Source organism: Solea senegalensis, unplaced genomic scaffold, assembly GCF_019176455.1.
Source record: "Solea senegalensis isolate Sse05_10M unplaced genomic scaffold, IFAPA_SoseM_1 scf7180000015233, whole genome shotgun sequence".
Lineage (NCBI taxonomy): Eukaryota > Metazoa > Chordata > Actinopteri > Pleuronectiformes > Soleidae > Solea > Solea senegalensis.
Window position 1 is genome coordinate 1 of NW_025321269.1, and position 24,315 is coordinate 24,315.

Here is a 24,315-nt window from a genome sequence, read left to right on the forward strand (position 1 = left end):
CTAAACTATGACATTTTTGTCAAATTTTGGACGACATACTTAACTATGACATTTTTGTCAAATTTTAGACAACATGCTAAACTATGAAATTTTTGTCAAATTTTGGATGACATACTAAACTATGATGTTTTGGTGACTTTTTTGACAACATACTAAACTATGACGTTTTTGTCAAATTTTGGACGACATACTAAACTATGACGTTTTTGTGACTTTTTTGACAACATACTAAACTATGACATTTTTGTCAAATTTTGGACGACATACTAAACTATGACATTTTTGTCACTTTTTGGACAACTTACTAAACTATGACATTTTTGTCACATTTTTGACAACATACTAAAGTATGACATTTTGGGTCAAATTTTGACAACATACTAAAGTATGACTTTTTTTTCAGATTTTGGCTGACATACAAACCTACCACTTTTTGGTCAAATTTTGGACAAAATACTAACCTATGACTTTTTTGTCAAATTTGGGACGACATACTAAACTATGACATTTTTGTAAAATTTTTGACAACATACTAAACTATTTGACATTTTTGTCACATTTTGGACAACATACTAAACTATGAAATTTTTGTCACATTTTGACAACATACTAAACTATGACATTTTTGTCACATTTTTGGATCTATTATACTAAATATGACATTTTTTTGTCACATTTGGATCTATTATACTAATATGCGATTATTTTTGCTCTAAATTTTGGACAACATACTAAACATTATTTTTGTCACATTTTGGATCTAATATTACTAAATCATGACATTTTTACAACTTGACAACATACTAAACTATGACATTTTTGTCACATTTTGACCTAATTTAATAAACTATGAAATTTTTGCCAAATTTTGGACAACATACTAAACTATGACATTTTTGTCACATTTTGACAACATACTAAACTATGACATTTTTGTCACATTTTGGACGACATACTAAACTTTGAAATTTTTTTCACTATACTAATACTCGGCAGCCTCTTTCAGGTCTTGAACCCACAGTCCCTTTCTTATTAAGTCACTGTTATACCCATTAAGCCACAAGGACCGGCTGGTTTTCTGACACCTGTTGTCTTCTGTCACATTTTGGACGACATACTAACCTATGACTTTTTTGTCACATTTTGGACGACTTACTAAAGTATGACTTTTTTATCCACATTTTGGACGACTTACTAAACTATGACATTTTTGTCACATTTTGGATGACATACTAAACTATGACATTTTTTCCAAATTTTGGACGACATACTAAACTATGAAATTTTTGCCAATTTTGGATGACATACTAAACTATGACATTTTTGACAGATTTTGGACGACTTACTAAACTATGACATTTTTGCCAAATTTTGGAAGACATACTACACTATGACATTTTTGTCACATATTGGACGACATACTAAACTATGACATTTTTCAAATTTTGGACGACATACTAAACTATGACATTTTTGCCAAATTTTGGATGACATACTAAACTATGACATTTTTGACAGATTTTGGACGACATACTAAACTATGATGTTTTGGTCAAATTTTGGACTAGACACTAAACTATGAAATGTTTGCCAAATTTTGGACGACAAACTAAACTATGATATTTTTGTCACATTTTGGAAGACATATTAAACTATGACTTTTTTGTCACATTTTGGACGACATACTATGACATTTTACTGTAAGAGTGGCATGATGGCGTAGTGGTTAGTAGGTCTTGACTAACTATTTACAAACATGTCATAGTTTAGTATGGCGCCAAAAATGGCCGAAATTCCGAAATTTGACAAAATGTCATAGTTTGACAGTTTTGAGAACTCCCCTCCCCTATACACATGAACAGTCTCTTTTAAAGGGTGATTCCACCAAAATACCACTTTGTCTAAATGCTTCAAGTTTTAAAGGTTCAATCCACCCAAATGTTACTCCCTTACTAAACACAAAAGCACCAGACATATGTTTAGTCCACAGCTGGAAACCAACAAATACAACATCATTTGGACGACTGCTAATTTTTGGATATTCATGTATTAAACAACGTTTTTTCCCTTTTGCTGAGATCAGAGATCGTAATGAGGTCATTATTGTTGACTTTTGAGATATAACTAGAGTGTGATCTCGTTTTTGGACACATTTTCCTATTGTAAAGATTTATGTCTTCAGTTATGTCTTGGATTTTGGCCTCAATAACAAAAACACAGTATAATAATGAGCGAAGTGAGGATTTTTCTCCAATATCTACATCTATTGCATTTATTTTCCAAAAAAATGGCTGGGAAAATATGTAGCTACAGCCAGCAGCTGGGAGCTCAGCAAACTGGAAATAAGGTACAAAACCAACATGTCTCTTACTTAAGTTAACAAACTCCTCAATTTAAAAACAAACAAACAAAAGACTCACCGCTGCTGGTTGTAGCTTAATTTTTAATAGTATTTCCTGAAATGCTGACAAATTCCCCAAAGTCCATCAGTGTAACGTATATTTTAATGAGATTAGTAAAGGTCTATGACTTCAATGACTCTCCAGAGAGTCGTGCAGCAGCTGTTCTCAGATACTGCAATTTAACAACACTCGGAAAGAAATACACATTTTTATTTTTATTTTGCATATTTGTTAAATTTGATGTATGGCTTTTTTTTTTTTTTGCTTTTTTTTTAATGTCTGACTACTACATTGGTGCCACAGCACCGAGAGACTCCGGCATTATCACTAAAACATTTGTCTTTATTCTGCAACATGGGAAACAAAAAACAAAGGACAAAGCAGAGACTCAGACCAGTACAATGGGCTGGAAAAGAGAAGCTGGGTTCTTGCGCGAGTGTGTACTCCGTCGCAACTGACTCAGACACTCGCACTCGTTCAGACACAACGAAAAAAACGACATCCAGACAAATTTACTTGACATGTAATGGGCAGCTGTGTAATTTAAATATCATAAAAACCAAATTAGAGATGAAAAATACCCTCAAAAGATGACTTTGACCATGTTTGATGTTCCAGCAGTGGCAATACAAAAAATAACAATACACCAGTGCTGTTTATCTGAGTCATATTTGTCCTTTATCATCATAATTGCATATTCTGTTTTAACATGGATCACCAACATAACTTAAGTAGTGGATAAAAAGAACAAAAAGGGGAGTCTAATAAACTTCCTGTTCATCCGAGATGAGAGACTAGTAAAAATGACAAAATTAAGTATGGAGAGAGAGAGGGAGAGCGAGAGAGCTAAGGCCATAGACAGAAACATAACCTTGTAACTGGACGTGTGTTTCTGTTTTGAAAAATGATCCGGCTCCCAGCTTGGCTATAATCCAGCATTCAGCTAAGAACCTTTGGAGAAACTGTGGCTGCAGCGTCACGTCCAGCAGACGTACGTCTCATTGTCTTTAGCCGTGTGTGCCCCCGCGTGTGCGGTCAGACGGCGTCCGTCCTCCGCACAGAGGGTCAACAGGTCAAGAGAGGCGGCCAGAAGACGACCGGTCATCTCAGTCCAGTCCCTGACCATTTATGAAAAAGACATTTACTGATGAAACAACAGAAAATTAATTTTAATAATATTATATATATATACTGTATATATATAAAAAAAACAGGAATGAGAGATGTTTCTAAAAAGCCCTTTGATTACATCACACCCTCTTCCTGGTTCTCCAGTCTCATCCCGATGACAACACAGCTCGACAGTCACGCTGTTTTGAATCATCATTTCCTTTTTTTTTTTATTCCTCTGCAGCTCCAGCTCAGAGCTGCTCACTGCATGCGGTCAGGCTGGTGCAGAGGATAGTGCAGGAAGGCCTGCGGGGCGGCAGACACAGCGGTGAGCGCAGCCAGTGGAGGGTGGATGGCAGCCGGAGGGGTCGGGGATGTGGCGAGGGAGGGTGCCGGCGTGCCGTGGGTGAAGCTGTAGCCGAGGTAACCACTGGAGGGGGACGGCGAGGGCGTGTACGGGTACTGCTCCAGTCCTGTGGGGGTGTAGTGGCTGTAGGCGGAGCTGTAGTCCAGATAAGGGGAGGAGAGCGCTGCTGCTGCTGTGGGGCTGAGGTGGGACTGGAGCACCAGGCTGGGCTGCAGGAAAGCCTGAGGGTAGACGTACTGCTGAGCCAGCCTGGACAGACAGACAGAAGGACCAGGGTCAGTGAGAAAAATCACCAATTAAAAAGAAAAAAAACACAATTTCATCTGAATGCAATGTAAGATCACTGTGGAAACTGGAAAGTGATTTAATGGTGGTTTAAAGGTCTATCGAAGATTGTTTGATTTCCATTAAGAAAAAAAGTCCCATGTCTGTTATTTCAATAACAGACTATTGTTTATGTCATTTTTTAAAAGCGAAAATGTCAAAATCCTTCAAAGTGCCAATTTGCTCTCATCATGTTTTTCTCACTTGTTCACACATTAAACTAAACAATGTGTTGTTTCATTTCCTTCTTCTTTATTTGACCCTGTTTTGAAACACCAATCATTTATAATAAATTACTGAAGCCTCAGTCTGACGTGCTGCTGTCTCCTTTCATTACACTCCACACAAAAGCACCACTGACTGTGTAAAACGGTTCACTTATTCAAACACACACGAAAAATGGTTCTGTTTACAAAATATCAAAAGGAAAGACTAGAAAAATGAACCAAAATAGAATTAAAGAGCGAGCAAAGGCTCCTCTCCTCTACTCGCAAAGCAAAAGCAAAGTCTGTTAGTTTCCACACAATAAATGATAAATTAATTAATAGTAAAATCTATTAATATTTACTACATTTTAAGAACAGCAGAATAATCCGACTGCCTATGACACAAATGAGCTCAAAAACATGAGTGATGGGTCTCTCATTGCGATACAAATCACCTAAAATAAAGTGAATTTACATGTGAATGTTTCACGTGAGTGACCTAGAAATTCACCAGCATACAGTGCCAGTGATTTATTATGTCATGCGCCACAATGGGGAGCCGCGCCTTTCCTTATGACTTTTTATGATATAGTAAACTGGGTTTAATACACGATGTTTCTGATGACCGTAGGTGCTATGATTAAAATAATCTAAAATAAATCATATTAAAAGATTGCAATAATATCGTCAATTGCAATAATATTAGTCAGGATAATCGTGATGGGGAATTTTGTTACATCATCCCTAAAGCATCATGCTTAAAAAGCATTAAACCAAATTATTGTACTTGAATGAGTCAAAAATAAACAGATCTGGTCTGACTGGTGTGTATATATATATATGTATAAAATACTGCTATAAAAGCTATAGAAATCCTGTCAATCATCGTCGTCCTATAAGAGCAGAAAGTGTTGCCTTTAAATAGATCGTCTCCCTTGTGTTTAAGTTTAATTAGCACACTGACTGTGAAATGCTCCAAAAAGAAACACTTTGCTCCAAATAAAAATCTGTATAATTAAAAATGACACACAAAATGGAAGTCGCTCTAGATTTTCTTATATATATAAATAATAAAAAATGAAAAGTTACAGTGATAGTGATAGTGAAACACACACACACACACACACACACAACCTGATAGAACAGATGTACGGCATGAGTTTGTAGTTGCCTGGCACCGCAGCATTAATGAGAGAACTGGATCTACTGTCCTCCTGTACGCAGTCATGCCCTTGCCTCAGGCTGTCCACTTAACCTGAAATGTCTCTGTTACATCTGCAGCAGCAGCAGCAGCAGCAGCAGCAGGGATCACAGGATATCTGGTGTTTTCCCCCCGAACTTAAATAAAATCAGTATTTAACGCACTGCTGTGATGAAAGCACACAAAAGCATGAACCTGAGTGTAACCTCATCACTGAGTCTGATCAGGTGATCAGAGCAGAGGCTGAAGCTGCTGCTTATCTGTAAACAGAGCGAGGGCAGGGATCAGGTGTGCTGCTTACACAACAAACACTGACACCAGGCCTGTTCACACCCAATCTGCTGTATACACAACACACACACACACACACCAGTACACACACCAGTTAACGTATAGCCTGCTTATTTAACCTTTTACTCACATCTTCTTCACATCATAGTGGAACAACCAAATACCAAATATTCCTGCCAAATTATTCACCTTCACTAACTGGAAAGCTGGATTTTCTAATCTCTGTGTTTTCATCAAACATTAACAGTTTAAAATTCACACTAACTTCCTCAGACTCCTTTAACAACTTAAGACTGAAAGGACAGCCATTATTGTGAATTTTGCACACACTATTGCTTTATTGAATAACCGATTTCCACTGATAATTTCTAACCCAATGCAGAACACTCGTTTGATTTTCCTAATTGCTAAACTAATTCATATTTAATGGTTATTTACAGTGAGTGACATACTATATGCAGGGGGATGCAGAAGTGGGGTCAGTAGTTCACTTTTGAAAATAGAAATAAATACATATCAAAATGATATAAAAACTAAATTTTCTTCAAGCAATATAACTGTTTTTTATTATTTTTATTGAGCAGTATAGCTCCTCCCGGACCGTACCATTACTGTAGCATCCCAAGGGAAGTGTACGGATGGTTATTTTTGTAGTTTTCCTAAATTTTCCTAAATTACACAGAAGTATGCTTGAGAAACAGCCATTATTTCTTATATTTTCAAAAAACTCTGTCCAAAATACTAAAGCTTAAGGCTTCAAAACATCAACCTCAGAACCACTTCTGACTTGTGCGCACAACTAACATCGCCTTGACCCACTTAAAGGGCAAGACAAAGGACAAAAACAACTGCAGATATTTCTCCTGTCAGAAAACTTTCTCACAAAATAAAACCCAAAACGTCTGGAGGGTCTTCATGGGGGTCTGGTGAGGGAAGCAGCAGCAGCAGCAGCAGCAGCAGCAGCAGCGGCGGCAGCAGCTCCCTGTCAAAGCTGAATCTGCAGACTGACGAGACATAGAGTCAAAACAAATCTGAAGCTAATGACATTCCTCCTTCCTCACTCCTCTACTCTCCACTCGTCTGTGCCAGAGCAGGAGTGCAGTGTCATTTCCACGGCTGTGAGCCGCTGCTGCTGCATGCATCGCCCTGACAGATCCACTGTGACAGCGGCATCGTATCCCCTCGCCCTCTCTCCTCTTCATGCCTGGCATCATCGCTGGCTGTCAAACACTCACAGTCATGTTTATACACACACGCACAAACACTCCATTCATTTGGACGACCTAAACAAACCATAACCCTCAGAACTCCATTCCATTACTATGTTCAAACATACAGTAGATACAGAGGCTATAAGAATGTGTCATATAGAGAGTCTTATATCCTTTTTTTAACACAACGATGAAAAAAGAAAAAATTCAACAACTATAGCTGAGCAAAAAGTAAAAAGAAATTTGGAAATACTTGTTTGCTCGTCTAATTTGTGACTTCGTATTGCTACTAAAAATGCGATACATAAAATGAATCATTACTTTGACTCAACAAAAAAAAAAACCCACATTTTTTAAAGCCTGAATATGTGACCTATAAACACACACACACCCCCAGGATGTCCATATAAGGAGTTGTGTATTACTCCGACAGCAAAGGACCATGGGTGCACCTGTGGCACAGATCCATGCCTCGTGAGCACTAAGGGTTAACCTTTAACAATCAATAATCACAATTCAAATAGTCCTAAACTTTAAAAACCAAACCGTGCCTCTTTAGAACCAGGGTTTGGTCTCCATGAGGACTACTAGTCCTGACAAGGTCAGCGTTTATGCCAAAAAAACAGCAACACACACACACAGAAAAATCATACACACATGCATGCAAACTATAATACTTGTAAACAGGTTGGGTGTCGTTGTGAATATGTGTGTGTGTGTGTGTGTGTGTGTGTGTGTGCACATGTGAATGGAGATTTCAGGCATGGCAGGGCTAATTGGCACAGCTGCATGGGTGTTCGCTCACTAACAGACCCATGAGAGCAGAATAACCTCCACTGACTCTGCACTCCATCCTTCCCCTCTGTGGGTTTACTCCCTCACAGCCAGCAGCTTCTTCCTCCTCCTCCTCCTCCTCCTCCTCTCTGTCCTTCATCACAATCACACAGGCAGCAGGAAAAAGAAAAAGAAAAAAAAAAGAAAAATAGGATGTATTTTTTCTCAAACATCCGTTCTTTTGGTCGGGGGTCAAGGTCAGGACTCCTTGAGCGAAGAGTGAGTGGGAGGGAGAGATGAAGAGGTGAGGGATCAGCCATCGTATCCTCCATGCCCGAGGACAGACTCGCTTTTAATAGTTCACATGAGGGTTGTGAGGAGGGTGAGTCAAAGAGACAAACACACACTTGTGGAGACGTACAGCAATGACCCAGTGTCCTCTCTCCATAAACATAAACACACACACACACACACACACACACACACAGAGCTGGAGGGAGGGTGAGAGACACAAAGGTCAACGTCAGTGCAGGACACTCAGCTCTTCTTTCTTCTGTCAGCGAGCAAGAAATGCAAAGGACATGTCTTATATCTGCATGATATAAAGAGTTTAGTGAGTATTATTGTGGCAGTCGTGTCTTTCTAAAATATTATATCTTCATATTATATTATACTGAACACATGTATTCAACCTCCTGTCAGAAAAATGAGAAAAGTTCTTTATATATCCAAATTTTACACCGGCTCACTGGGCAGGAATTCATCAAGTAGAACATTCAACCACTGAAACTAGATTTTAATAACTATAATTTGACGTCTTAATCAAGAAATAATAATGTGCTTTAACTAGTTTGTCCTGTTTTTCTTTGTGTTAAGCACTATATATATATATATATATATATATATATATATATACACAGACCATATTTAGCTATACATGTATAAATACATGTATGTATGTTATAAATGTGTGCAAATAAACAAAATATAACAAATTATAAGACAGGACAAATATAATGAACTTGGTTAGAGCTTCAACTCAGGACTATTTTCCTTGAGAAGTCTTTGAAGTTTATAAACTGACAGAATGGTGTCATCACAACATCATGGATATGTAAGTTGCTGCCTTTAAAAGAGAGAAATCGCACTTCATTTGTATGTTTAACAAAGTCTCACAAGTCAGAGGAACTCGGTCATTTCTTGTACTTTCTCCACTTAAACTCCATTTCTCCACTTCACTCGATTTGCTCTCGTCATATTTCTTCCTTCAGTCAAGAAGAAAAAAAGCAGATGGAGGTTATTTCAAATTGAACATATTTGATATGCAAACGGTTTCATTTGGAGCAGGAGAAGAAAAACAGGTTGGTCGTTAATTCCATGTTAACAACAGTTGGGGAGTCAATAAAGCAGTTTCAATGAACGCCAGATATAGGTTTGTTGTCATGAGTTCCAGGGCAGGTGTTGGCAGTGAGGGGGTTCTGTTTGGTTAAAAATGGGCCCCCAGGCACCTTTTGCCTGGGGCCATTAAACGTCTCTTAAACAAAAGTGCATTATTACTGTCAAACTGAATTGACTTGAAATGAACAAAATGGCAGCTGTGTGTGTGTGTGTGTGTGTGTGTGTGTGCAATGACAATCTTTTTTTTTCTTCTTAAATTAGGCTTTTGGTGCGACAGAAGTGTCACTCCTAATTGCGTCCCTGGGCAAAAGAAAAACACACCTGAGGACTCACCGACGACCAAAAACCCCTCGGCAGACAGACAGATCATTCAGAGGAGGAGGAGGAGTAAAGTCAGACAAAGACAAGGCAGTGGAAGAGTGAGAGAGGGAGTTGTAGTTTCCAGGATGTGAATGTTCTACAGAGGCCATTTTATGATTCACTGACAATTTTCCACACCAGAGTCACATTTAACACTGGCTTTACATCTATCACTGAAAAACAACAACAACACAAGACCACAGGTGTGCTCATAGTGTGTGTGTGTTTGTACCCACATCCACCCCCCCATCTGATCCACTGCTTCAACAGGAAGTTGCCCTCACTGCTGCTCCTCAACCTGAAACTACCTCACACCACACTTCCATCTACATATCGCTGTTTTCTCAAAGAATAAATACACAAAGAAACCCAGACCCAGACTCACACCCAGGCCCACACCCAGACCCAGCCCCAGCCCGAGCTGTAACTCACAGCTACACTTGGCTCCAGCGTGTCCTCCCCGTGTCTTTAAACTTAAAACAAATTTACCAAAGCGGCAGACAGAGCTCAGCTTTGTTTGACTTGATCTCTGTTTGTCTTTGTTGTTTGCCGTGCGTCTTAAAGAGGCAGCTCCATGTGTGAAACTCGGAAAAAACCCAGAGGGAGCCACAGAGAAATACCTTCACCACAACTTCACTTGACTTTAGATGCTGGAAAAAGAAGAATTGGAAGAGACGTTTTTATTGGTTTCAGGCAAGACTAATGGGTTAACATGGGTATAATTGTACTTTATAATGGATTTCTATGTATCCTTTAAGTAATTTTATTATTATTATTATTATTATCATTATTATGATAATAATAAGCACATTATGTAGAGTATTTCCATGTATACTTTAAATATAGGTCATATGTTGATCTTCTGGTAAGGCTCTGTTTGTCCATGCACTTCATTTCATATCTTCAGACAGTTTCAGTCTGTGTTTTTGCCTGCAGACACTTTGTGTGATGGTCTTCTTGCAAGGCAAATGTAGCTTGTCAGCTTGAGTTGGTGTCAACTTCTAATCAAATATGTTCTCAGACATGCATTCTGGAAAATATTGGGTATTCCTGTGTTCAGGCAAGAGGAGGATACTGTCAAGGACAGGGACACTGTCTCTGTCCCTGGGAACATGTTCTTACTGTCTGCTGTTTGAAACTGACTTCATCCCCTCGAAAGTCCTTCATCCCCACTGCTGTTCGGATATTTAACTCCTCTTAAATGTCCACTCACTTTCCCTGATAATACTCTATATTAGAGTGTAATTTTATCTTTTTTACTTTTTATCTTTTGGTAAATTTGTCTTACTATTGTATTGTATTGTAGTGTATTTTTATTTTATTTTATCTTATTTTTAATTTTATTCTATATTTTTATTCTTATTTTTACTTTTATTCGATTCTCACCTTTCTTAACTGAGCTGTTGTGAATGTGTGTTTCCCCCCTGGGGGAGGAATAAAGTCATTCAATTCAATTCAATTCAATTCAATCCACACTTAAACACACATGTGACCTTGTCAGATCTGGACATGTGTGGCCTTTACATCTTCACATGAACTTAAAATGGAGCGTATAAAGGTTTTGACACGCCGTAGGTTCATGTTGTACTCAACCTCAGGTTAACGTAGCTTACAAAGAACATCTCACATATTTACCAGAATGACTTCAGAAGATCAATGGTGACAGACGTTGGAGTTTCCTGTTGTGTAAATGTGCGTCTACCACTGATTCAACAAAGTCCAACACCTCCTGCAGCTGTGCTCCACTGACATCTCAAGAGGTTTAATTTGCTAGTTTCACTTCTTCTCCTTCTTCTTCTGCAACTGTTTCTCCACGAGTACACGTCAAATAAAAACATGAAACTGAACCAGGGTTTACAGACACTTCATCAGCTGATTTAGTTTGTTCTAGTTTCCTGACGAGGAAATCAGCAGAGGTGAAGAGTAGATCGTTCTTGTCTCGGTCTCGGACAAAGTGCACTCGGGATTTTGTCATTACTGTGATTTTGCGTAAATCCTAATACTTCGGGTACAACCAATAACTTGACTCATTTATCATTTGAAATTTTTGTCACTGTTAATGGCTGTCACCTCTCCCGCCCCCTTTCACACGCCCCCCACAAAAGTGCATGTGAGTGACAGGAGAAGAGGCCGTGAGAAGATGTCACCCAACTCATCTATAATAAAATGTGGCTACCTGAGCCACAAAGACTTTTTATGCATAAATACTTCCAAAAGAAAACACAGCACAACGTGTAAATTCTGCAAAGCGACGGAGACGGCTGCGACCATGTCCAACTTTTACTGCCTCGGTCTTGGTCTTGTCTCGGTCTCAACCCCTTAAATCTTGGTCTTGTCTCGGTCTCAACCCCTCAAAGTCTTGGTCTTGTCTCGGTCTTGACCCCTCAAAGTCTTGGTCTTGTCTCGGTCTCAACCCCTCAAAGTCTTGGTCTTGTCTCGGTCTTGACCCCTCAAAGTTTTGGTCTTGTCTTGGTTTGATACACTGTGGTCTTGGTCTCGACTTGGTCTCAGTTTAGGTGGTCTTGACTACAACACTAGTGAACAGTAATGAGTAAATTAAACTTAATACAACTTATTTATTTGTTTTTTTTAACTTGCTCAGCAGGTAATGGACAAAAATGTTAATATTTTTGATTAAAAATGTTAAAAATAATAAGCTGCAGAATCACTGTAAGTATAGTGATATAGCTGAGTTTAATTTGGGATCACGTCCCTCTGTCCTGAGCTCCTCTCTTTAGATCGAGACACATTTGTCTCATTCCTGACAGGATCTCCCATGTCAGTCTTTAGGTTTCTATATAGCTATTGCTGTAGTAACAATCATTCCACTGACGTGCATGTGCAGCACATTATACTGAAAGGTTAAGAATTATTGATCGAAGACGCAGTGAATTCCCACTTCAGCTTCTCAAATATGATCATTTATTTACTGCTTCATTATCAGTTCAATCAAAACAATGTTAATGTGTTGCCCCTGCGTGTGAGACGCAACATTGGAAATGAGGATGTGAGTTATTACACTACACACATGTAGGTTTCATTCATACTAAAATTAGTTTTCTCTGGTTTCTTGCCACAGTCTAAGAACATGCAATATGGGGATTAGACTAATTGGACACTGTAAATCAACATGTGGCCGTCTTCATTTCTTAAGTGGGTTACTACATTAATTTCTAGGTCTGCATAATTATGGGTTTGATTTCAATTTTTGATCTTTCAACAGTTTGATTTGGATGGTGAACAGTTTTCTTTTTGTAGTACTTAAATTTCATCTTATCTTAATTTGATAGTTCAAATGGGTTTTGTGGCTCCAGATTCATTTTGCTAGGGTGGAGAAGGGAAGAGAAAAACGGCTCTTTTCATACCAAAGGTTGCAGAACCCTGCTCTAAATTGACAGCGAGTGTGAGAGTGGATGGTTGTTGTCCAGGGTGTGACCCCGCCTATCGACCTATGTCAGCTGAGATTGGCCTTCCTTCAGTGGATGGATGTATAGTCTGCCATTCAAAAAAAAAGAAAAGGAAAAAATGGATGCGTATAAGAGATAATGCCTGTGTGTGTTTGTATGTCAGGAGGTGATTTGCTGCCTCTTTTGCTTCAGTCTGTACTGAGGTGTTAACACTGCGATTCCTCCAGGAAGCACAGATTAAAAGAGACTCCCTCTGTTTCGACTGCGGGAGACTTTCAATCAGCCCATCATCACTCATTCATAGACTCATCTGGGTCAGCCTCAATTCCCTCATCACTCATTCAGAAATTGAGGACTGCAATATTAATAGCACTCAGAACAGTTTGAGGGTTTTAATGGACTTCTGCGCCGCCGCAGGACCAGAACTTGCCGTCGTGCGGAGCGTCGCATTCAAGAGATCGTTTTTTTTTTCCCCCCAAACCACGACTGTTCATCCTGTCTGAAGCTGAAAACGTAAAAAAAAACACACAAGGTGCAGCCTGTGGAAGTGGAAGCAGCACGACCACATAATGAATAACACGCAGCCGTGACACTGACACTGACAACATCCTCATCAATCATCACCTAAGCAACGATGCGATGCGACGCAGATCTGAGTCAAACATGAGTCAGTGTTTTCAGAAAAGCATCAGCCACACTCAACTTACACAACAAGAAGCTGCTGGGTTTGACCTGCAGCGTCTGTGCAGCGTCTGTGACACACCTGAGCATGAGTCACCCTCTCAGACCTTTTTTTTTGGAGTTCACAGTGAAACTCAGGGAGGCTGGGTGAGGAAGCAGAACGCCCTTCACATGTGAATTACAGGGAGTTTCCAAGCAGAACAACTTCCTGACAAACTACCAGCAGCTGCTGTTTTTCAGCGCCACAGTACATTAGGAGCAGGTGACGTGTGCGGCGTCCTTTATCACCGAGACAACGGATTAAATATCTGTACGGGGAATGTCTGTGGACAAATCTGGCAAACAATAAGATGTTTTCAATTTGTTTTTGTTTACAATGAGGGATTAAAGGCTATGCAAGTTAAACATCACAATTGTTATGAATCAAAGCTCTAGTTTTGTATTGGGTTTATTGGGTTTTTTCCTCAGGTTGAGCTTCCTGAGACTCCTGGCTCACAAGCCATGCCGTGTGTCATGAGGGTTATTTATTGTTATTTATGTCGTTTTGTTCATGTGTGTCTTGAGTCTGTGGTTATTTGATTTTTCCCGGGCACAATAACTGCATCCAACAGCAGTGTAATGCACATTTTGCATAATGTGCATCTAATCAAAACTAGCAAACCCGCTCTAAAAATGTAAACATTTAAATTGAAAAACAAACTTTTAGAACCTTGGCCCTAACTCCATCCTCCAGGATGACGACGCTCTCCCTCAGAGTGCCAGGATCATTACAGAATGTGGTTTACTGAGGTCCCTGACAGTGTTAAATAAATAAATAAATAAATAAATAAATAAATAAATAAATAAATAAATAAAGTCTAAAAATGCCCAGTATGTGTTCACTACCCACACATTTAGCTGTGTCATTCCACTGAAGCACAAACCCTTTCAAGTTACACCTCGCTGTAATGGTGACTAATCAGGTTTATTCAAGGATGGATAATACACCACCAAGGAGAGAAATAATTGACCGAAATAACATTTCCAAACTTTTTTTGAGGAGTTTAAAAAAAAAAAAAATCCGTATTTAAGCAATGGCAACAACTGCTTATGCTGCAAAGCAACCTACAAAAGTAAAGCAAGCATCAATGATTCAGAGATGGAGAGAAAGGCTCTGGTTGTCTGTCGTGTATGACGCACTTGTCTATTAGTGCTAATTTGACGGGAGGGTTGAGGACAGAGAGCCTCTGTCCCAAAATGGACAATTATCTCAGGATGAGACTCAACAATCAAGTATTTTTCTAAGCGGTCGTGACAACTTTAAGATTTATTTAGTGTTGCACTGTGAGTGTGGGAACCTATGGAAGAGTATTAGGGCCACATGTAAAAAAGAAAGTACAAAAAATAAAGCAGCATGAATTCTGAGGTTAAAATCTGAATTCTGAGAAAAAAAAGTCAGAATTCTGAGATTAAAGTCAGAATTCTGACTTTAGAATTCATGCTGTTTAATTTTATTTTTTCTTTCTTTCAAAGTTTATTTTTTTCTTTTTACACGTGGCCCTAATACTCTTCTGTAGGAACCACTGCCCTAAGACACCCAGAGAGCAAAATCACACAACCATAGATCAGATCATCAGACACATGATGTCAAAGCAATGGTCTGTGTGTGTGTGTGTAGCCCAAGTCGTGCGCGGAGTGACACTCACAGCTGAGTTTCTCCTGTGATTAATGGAGCAGAAAGTCAGAGAGACAACAGGAGACAAGTCCATATGTACAGACACAGATAAAGGACGTGTGTTTGTGCTGTGACGATGATGGTGCCACTAATCAACGCAAGCCCAAGTGGAGGAGAGGAGTGAGGACTCGCGGATGTCAAGGACGGAGGAGTGAAAGGTATTGTGTTGAGGAGGTGGAAGCAGGTGAAGGAGAGCGGTGGAAATAGAGGTATTGATTCTTCTCCGTCTTACCCATATTGCCTCTGAGCCCACGTAGGATGGACTTGCTGAACTCCAACAGAGAGACCTGCAGACAGACACAGAGAGAGAGATGCAGTGAGGACACTTTCACAGTGCACACACCGGAAAGAGATGGACGGACAAAGACAGAGCCGCGCCTCTTCCTCTCTTTGTCTCAGACGTATTCAAGGTGATCACACGCCGACTCTTATTCCCTCAGCCTTCACACACATGGCTGGAAACACTCGCACGGATAATGATGATGCACACTTATACAGCTCACAAACATCTGTGGCGTCGCTTCCCCCAGAGTTCAACGGGGAATCAGCTGAGGCTGAGTAAGAGAGGAGAAACTTCCTCTCCTCTCCCCCTCTGCCCCAGCTCTGACTTCATTTCTACATTCCTCCAGCGATTCACTCCTCTCTGCCATGACTTCATCATCAGCCCCCATTCTTTTGTTCAAACTTATATCTAAATACAAATTTCCTTTCTTTGCAAGGACAATGAGGAGACAAGACACTGTGTTCTTTCTTTTCTTAGTCTCAACAGTCCCGTCCCCTTACACTCGTCTTATTCTCTCCCTCTCCTATTCCCCGGCTACTCTCTAACACACAATAACAAAAATACCAAGCGCTGCCATCTCCCATGGTCTGCATGCTTGGGGAGCTGCGTCGCAGCGTTCGTCCAGGACAAAAAAGGGACACACAGTCAGTTGTTGTTGGCGCCGCTTGTTTTGTCAGTCACACCTACACTCGATAGTATCTCAGCTCGTGAGCTGTGAATGAAACAGCAAGTGAGAGGAGCTGCTGTCACTGTCTGGTGTGAAGAGAAACGTCTGAGGCCTGGTGTGCTGGTGCTACGCCGAGAACGTTAACTCAGAGAGCAGAGACAGTGCGGTGGGATGATGAAGCATACCAGTGGTTTTGTATGTTTTAACAGAGCCAACCTCAGATTTGTACATTTATTTATTGATTGATTTGCAGATTGATTTTCTTTCGCTTCCAGGCAGCTGTGGGTTTTCAGTGCGGCAAAAACAAATGAAATGTACTTGAGATCATCACGGAAACCATTTAGTTGCTTTTATTTTTCGTTCGTTGCATGGTTGGAGAAGGTTTCCAAGCATCCTACTCTTCCTACCGTACATTAATGTAGTGTAATGTATAGTTACGTAACGCGTAATGCAGTGGCGATTGCTCTATGACAGCAAGAGAAGCTCAGCTTCTCTGGGAGTCGATGGAGCAGTGGGCGGGACGAGGACGCTGGGCTTCTGCATGATGATTGGAGGAACTGAGTGAAAGGCGGAGCCAGTTGCAGTCTTTTCTGCCTCAGTCCTGTGTGGATTTTGGTTAAAAATGTTATAAATAGATTTCTTACCCTTTGAAACATGTTTGACAGTTCATATAAAAACAAGTTTGACTTCACCATCATGTATTTGAAGTATTAACAAACCACATCATAAGTGGAGCTGCTGACCTGCCAGCAGGCGGGAAAAGAGGAGAACGTTTGAACAAATCCTGGATTCCTGAAGAACCTGAAAAAAAACCCTGATCATACGAGGAGAGTGGAGCATGTGTAATGTTTGTGGGATGTTACCATGTCTCAGATGTGTGACGCAGCCTCTAAAACCCCCGACATTTTCTAAAACTAACGCTCTGCGCTTCAAGACAGTTGGGATGTTTGTCTTTGCTGATTAATCTCTCCAGAACAGGTTTGGTTAGAAACAGATAAGTTGTGAATGTTGGTGACATTATGCTTAATTAAATACACAAACCATGAAGTCCCAGCCACTCAGGTTTGGTTTATACATGATAATATTGCAAATTATAATGCAATTAAAATTTTTAAATACATTTTCTTAACTATCTAAATAATTTCGGCAATTTCAATCGGCTTTTTATTGTTTTTAGTATTTTAAGTGCTATAATAAATGTTCACTATTATTATTGTTGTTGTTGTATATAACTTATTAAAGACAAAGGGAGTAAAATAGACTATAGCTGAAATAAATATGTAGGCATGGTATTATTATTTATTGCACATTCATTGCACACAAACCGTTTTCTTAAGAAAAACAACTCTATTTTTGTTACTGTTTGCCCACGTTTAGTTCATTCATCATGTGTATTTTTACACGAGCTACACAGGCTTTTTGCAGGTCACCCGCCAAATACACCAGACTCCTCTACTAAATATTGAGATTTTACTCATTTACTTTGCTAAACGTTGGAGATTAAGTCTTTTTATCTGATCTACGGCTCGGCATTGTTCAGTTTGATTGTTGTGTCGGACTCATGACTAAAAAAAGGACTAGGTACTATCGCTAATGGAAAAGGAAAAATAAATGTTTACATAAGTCTGGCTTAGTGGACTAAGACAATCAATATTTATTCTAATGTCATGTAAACATAATGAGGGAGTGTTTAATGTAACGGGTTAAGGCGAGTCTCGTTAAAACGACAGATTATCACACACTCACTTGTCTGCGAGCTGCGAGGCTTCGCTCCCAGGTACGCCAGGTTCACGTTGGCCTTCCTGCCATCGATGATGGGGTTTGCGTCTTTGCACGCCCGCTCTGCGGCGCCTCTGTCCATCATGGTCACCTGTTGACAGGAATGTCACAGCGCGTCAACATTACTCATCGTGATGTCGTTAAAAACTCTTACTAACGCAGGGAGTGATCCCAACACACCCAGAGCGAGGCGGCCCTGAGGGAGCTGCTGTCCTACTCTCTCCTCATACGATTCAGTCTCAGGCTGAAAGCATGAGGAGACACTGACGGACTGACTGACTATACCATATGAAGGGAGCAATTAGCCCGTTCCAGTGCTGCCAGTCGACAATCAGCTGTGTGTAAGGTCTGGTGTGGGCTGATATGTAGGAGGCAGATTTGCCTTTGGTTTGTTTTTAGACCAGGCTGCCAAGCATGAGATGCTGGAATCTACCTTGAGGGAGTGAGTTGAGGAGTGGGCAGATAACAGTGGGAGGGTGTAGTTAAGGTTAAGACACACACACACACACACATACACACACACAAGAGGGCTACATCCATACTATGTTTCCATGCCTTCAGCTCTCTATCAGAAAATAATCTGCATCCATTGGTTTTCAAATCAAAATCGCAATTTAAAAACAATGCAGTTGGCAAATCACGAAGGCTGAAACTTACAATTTGTTTAAACTTGAGCTGAAACAATTACACGATTAATCGAATATTAATTGATTACTAAATGAATTGTCAACTCCGTCGGTTTGAAGCTTTTTTCATCATCGAAACGAGATTTCAAAACGAGCTTCTTAAATGTGAATATTTTCTTTATTTCTTTGCTCCAGATAACAAAGAAATCATTAAAAGTGTTTAATTTCCAGGTTTGACAAACACAGATCAACATTTTTAACATTTTCTGACATTTTATGGACCAAAGGATTACTCAATCAACAGATTAATCGATGATGAAAATAATCATTAGTTGCAGCTCTAGTGTAAACAATTAATGTCTTTAAGTTCTCATATCGGTGTTGCAATACAAAGTTAATACTTAATGGTATGTGTTAATGCTCCATCCTGTTTTAAATCCATTATACAACACATGGATTTGCCATTGCAACAGCTGTAAATTAAAAAATGATTTCACTTTGATCATATTTTCCATAATCCTGGAAACTGAGTCTCTCTGCATTAGGTTGAATGATTTCAGGCAAGTATTGCAAACAAGAAACAATAATGGTGAACAATATCATTAAAGGATTTGGGTTATAAGCAGCTGATAGTCAAGTTGTGGCTGTGTTTGTTAAAATGACATTCGATCGAGAACGTGTTTGGTCCATAAAATGTCAGCAAATGTTGAAAAATGTTGATCAGTGTTTGTCAAACATGGAAATGATGTTCTCGAATGTCTTGTTTTGTCAAAATGATTCAGTTTTTCATGATTTCTTTCTTACATGGAGCAAAGAAACCAGAAAATATTCACATTTAAAAAGCTGAAAAATCTGAAAACTTGTTTCATCAATTTAATCGATACATCAATTATCAAAATAGTTGATGATTCATTTAGTAATCCACTAATCGCTGTAGACCTAATGTTTATTATTAATTACCTTTACTGCCTTTGCTGCCGTGACACCATAAATGTCACCTTTGTGGGTGTAGTAAAGGATTTTCTTATCTTATCTTATCTTATTTTAACCAATCAAAAATGCCAGTAACTGCACCATCAATTCCAAAAGCTTGTGTAGACTAAAGGTTTGCAAATGAAAAAAAACAAAGTCAGCAGCATTTTTAAACTTCTCCAGATTCTGGAGTTTTCTGAAAACGCTGGGCTAGTGTGGACGGCAGAGTTCATGTAAATGAAAACTGGAGTAACGTTGTCTGCAGCGACAGCAACAACAGCAATGGGAACCGCTTGACACTGAAAATGAAACCACCACGCTTGCTTTCATTTCACAGCGTCAGACTTGGAACTGTTATTTGCAAACAGAGGTTCAAGAAGCTGCTGCTGGGAATAAAGACCATGTAGGGGGAAGTCAGGGATGAAAAGAGCATGATGTCCAAGAGAGAGAGAGAGAGAGAACAGCTCAACACACACACCCATGGCTCACATCACTATGATTGTGTAGAGGGAGAGATAATCTGAACTGCTTGAGGTCCGTCTGCCTCTTTAACACACAAACTTTAGAGTTTCTCTGTATAAACAACAAGAAAGAAACATCTGAGCGGAGGAGTGAGGAGGGGAGGAGGAGGTGGGGAGCTCAGAGGAGGAAGTCAAAATGAAACTACTGCAGCCTTATCTTGCAGAACCAACCGACATGTCACACCTCTGTGAACAAAGACTCCCACCACACACACACACACACACACACACACACACAGCTGCGACAAACAAAACAGATCATTTACATTCCATCATTTATCTATTAAAATACTTCTGCATAATGTACTTACTGTATTGTGCTGTTTTGGTATACATATATTTGTAATCTGAAGTATTTATTGACAGATTGTTTTTCTCATAATTTGTCTTTTCATTTCTTTTTATTGAAGTTTATATGTTTTATTTTTAATATAATATGTAGTGGTTAGCACTCCAGGTTCTCCACTTTCCTCCCACAGTCCAAAAACATGTGGATTTGGGGATTAGGCAAAGTTGGACACTCTACATTGACCGTCAGTGTGAGTGTGGACGGTCGTTTGTCTCGGTGTCCGTGTGATGGACTGGTGACCTGTAACTGCACCTTTCAACCTATGTCAGCTGGGATTGGCACCAGCAACCGCGACCCTCATGTGGGTGATAAAGCAAAAGAAGATGAGTGAGTGAGTGAGCGCCTTTCACAAAACCCAAGGTCGCTTTACAAACAACAGGAGTGTATATAATAGTTTTATTGTCTAATTCAGGGCTCTTAGATTCAAAATGACCTTGAAACCACCGAGCATCTGGTCTGGCCAGTAGGGGACCTGATATTCCAGCATGATATAGCAATGGAAGATATTTCACAGAGTTTCAAAATAAAAGTGTCTGTGTTGACATGGAACGATTGTTATAGTTCACAATAAAGACGTATAAAGTGAGAGGACAAGCGAGGACAGAGAGGGAGGACAGTGAGTGAAGGAGTTAGGAAACCTCTAAAAAAAAATGTGTGATTCAAGCTGCTGGTTGGATGTTAGCTGTGAGTCACCTCAAGCAAATAGCTTTGTGTACGACTGACTGAAGTACCATTTTTATATTTATTTAAATATCTTTTTTTATTTAAAAATAAAAAGTGATAGAGTGATTCTTCTGCTGTGTTTCCATCATGGCAGAGTTCGGTTTGGAATGATAAAGCTCAGGTGTAGACTGGCCCCGCGGTGTGATGACAATGAACGACAACACTGAACGTGACACAACGGACAACAGAACATCGCGTGATGGGTGGAGCCCGTCTAGCTCCGCCCTAACTGTACCATTTTACTCTGTTGTCAAATAATGGAAAGATAGGGGCCGGTTATTTTTGGTACTATACTGTACCAAACTGAACCGAACCGTTCCACTGAACGGAAGCACGGCTATGGAGCCTTTAAACAGACCTTTTTGTTATTAATCATTAGGAGAAAATATTGTGACATAAGACAAGAAAAGGGTCTTAGATTTTGGATATCGTCTTAGTGTGATGAGGTGATAAGACTTTTCCTAACCCAAGGGAAAGGTGCCAGAAATGGAAAACCAAACCGAACCACGCCACTTGATGGAAACAACAATTTATTGAATAGCCAGATGCCAGCGGCGAGTGCACTGGTTGCAAAAATAACTAAAGTTTGAACGGAAGTCTATGGGTAAAATGAGCCTACTTCCCTACTTCTCTACTTCAGGTCTTTTCCAGTAACACATGGTGTCCATTTCGTAAATTATGTTCCCATTTATAGATTAATAAGAGTGGACACCAGTGTGTCTCACAGCTGGTATCATCCAGTGGTTTCAAAAATTACTGGACTTTTAAAAAAGGGAGTTTGTTCTGCAACCAGAAGACTACATCATCTTTTTAATACACAGTCTATGGTCGGACCCACGGGTTCCTTTGGACTGGAGCCCTCAAAGTCTGTGGAAAAGGCCCTGCACAAAGACAGACATCTGTCCACAGCTGCATATTATCAACTCTCTCTGTGTGTGTGTGTGTCTGTGTGTGTGTGCGTGCTGCACACAGACCTACATAGTGTGTCCCTCTGCTTGAGTGTCACTCTTGTTCATGTGGGAATCCACAGATAATTGATGACACACATGTAAGAAATAACCTGCTGCTCATGCTCCAAGCATGTGACTGACGCCACCAGACACATGGCACATGCTGCTGCTGCTGCTGCTGAGGGGACAAAGTGTCAAGTGTTTGTGGCTCCAAGGCGCCACAAATTATAATAATAAGAATAATAACAAAAACCAAGATATACAAGTCATTTTAAACTAAATCAGTGTGTGCCACAGACTCACAGAGGCTGGTAAATAATAAAAGTGGCGAACTCACAAAGCCGTATCCTCTGGATTTTCCCGTCTGCTTGTCCGTGATCACCACCGCCTCGTCGATGTCCCCGAAAGTCTCGAAATATTTCCGGAGTGACGCGTCGTTGGTGTGGTACGGCAGCCCGCCGACGAAGATCTTGGTGTAAGTTGTGTCCTTCTCCATGGTGGGGTGCATTATTTCTAACGGAACCCCCACCAGCTGACCTAAAAACAGCGGCGAACTCATGCGGCTCAGGCGAAAGAAAAAGGAGAGGTAGACCAAAACAAAGCAGCAGCGGCAGAAGAACTTCATGCACTTCTTTGGTCACAGGCGCGTGATTGCAGCGCGTCCATGGCTCAGCACGCAGCCTCCTGATGCTTTCATCATATCAACACTTCTCTCTCCTGACAGGTGCTCGGACCTTCCTCTCCTCTGTCCGGGGAAAACAAACACACGCAGCCTCCTGGAGCCTCTGAAAGTGCGTAAGAGAGAGAGAGAGAGAGCAGCGTGCGCCCACTCTGCGTCTGGACCAATAGTAGAGCTGTGCGTCTTTTTCATCGACTCCTGCTCCTCCCTGCTCTCGCTCTCTCTCACTGTCTCTCTCTCTTTCTCTCTCTCTCTCACACACACACATTGGTTTCCATGACATTATATTGACTTATATTAATTTCATTTCCTCACCTTGACCATAACACTTCCTAATCTTAACCTTAATTTTCACCTAACCTTAATCTCATTCAAATCAGAAAACATGTCTTCACTTTAAATTTTTAAATTTTAGGGACATGCTTTTTGTTTCCATAAGGAAGACTTGCCCCTATGATTCAAAAGCTTCATTGTCACATGCAAAACAAAACAAAAAAAAAACATTATCTCTGCAATGAAATTCACCCTTTTCCATGACACCACCGGATCACCAATAAGAAAGGGGAAGAAAATGTAAAAGAAAACGAACAAAATGGGAAAAAAAGGAAACAAAATTAAGAAAATGTGAAAGAAAATGATAAAAATGCAAAAGAAAATTTAAAAGACACAATAAAATAAAATATATACATAATAAACAGTATTTACAGTATGTGTAAATACAGTATATACATTATATTTACACATAGATAAGCACATTTTTCCTGGTTCAAAAGTTCTTTAATGTATCACAATCCACAGCAGCACTCTGGACCTTTAACCACAAAGAGTTGAACTATAACCCTAACCTAACTGTAATGTAGTTACACAGGGTTCATTGTTACATTACTGCAGTTAATATGTTACAGTGTCCGTGTTAATGCGGCCATTTTGGCTCAGTGAAGCTCGACCTGAACATAAACAAGCTCACACTGACTTAAGCTAATGTTGACTTAGAGCAGGAGACGTCATTACGAGTCATCACGTTCAAATGTGAGAGCTGTTGAATTGTTTTGAGTCTAAACCAAAGTATACACATTTCAATTAGTGATAGTGACCTTTGGTAGAAGTGACTTTAAGTAAAAGTCTTAAAGTATAGTGTACCTAAGTATCAAAAGTCATTTTCTGATATAAAATGTACTTAAGTTTTAGAAGTAATAGTATTTAAAAAAAAAGTGAGGATTGGGACAGAGTCATGGTAGGGCGAGTTGTCTTTCAACTGAAAGGTTGTGGGTTCAATTCCTTGTAGTAAGTCATTTAACCCCATGTAGCAGTGTGTGAATG

General features: G+C 39.8%; 1 protein-coding gene across 1 annotated transcript; it reads right to left on the bottom strand.

Moving 5' to 3' along the window:
- Positions 1–2,423: 2,423 nt before the first annotated feature.
- On the bottom strand, positions 2,424–23,149 carry LOC122762088 (RNA-binding protein 38-like). Its single transcript, XM_044017268.1, has 4 exons — positions 22,654–23,149; positions 18,143–18,266; positions 15,679–15,733; positions 2,424–4,128 (listed from the first exon to the last, which is right to left on the bottom strand). The coding sequence occupies exons 1-4, from the start codon at positions 22,939–22,941 to the stop codon at positions 3,774–3,776; spliced, it is 822 nt and encodes a 273-aa protein (XP_043873203.1). The 5' UTR covers positions 22,942–23,149; the 3' UTR covers positions 2,424–3,773.
- Between the last annotated feature and the right edge of the window lie 1,166 nt (positions 23,150–24,315).

Coding starts and splice junctions, on each gene's coding strand:
- LOC122762088 (XM_044017268.1), bottom strand. CDS start 22,941: ATGAAGTTCTTCTGCCGCTGCTGCTTTGTTTTGGTCTACCTCTCCTTT. Junction 18,267..22,653: donor AATCCAGAGGATACGGCTTT/GTGAGTTCGCCA, acceptor TCCTGTCAACAG/GTGACCATGATGGACAGAGG. Junction 15,734..18,142: donor GCCTCGCAGCTCGCAGACAA/GTGAGTGTGTGA, acceptor GTCTGTCTGCAG/GTCTCTCTGTTGGAGTTCAG.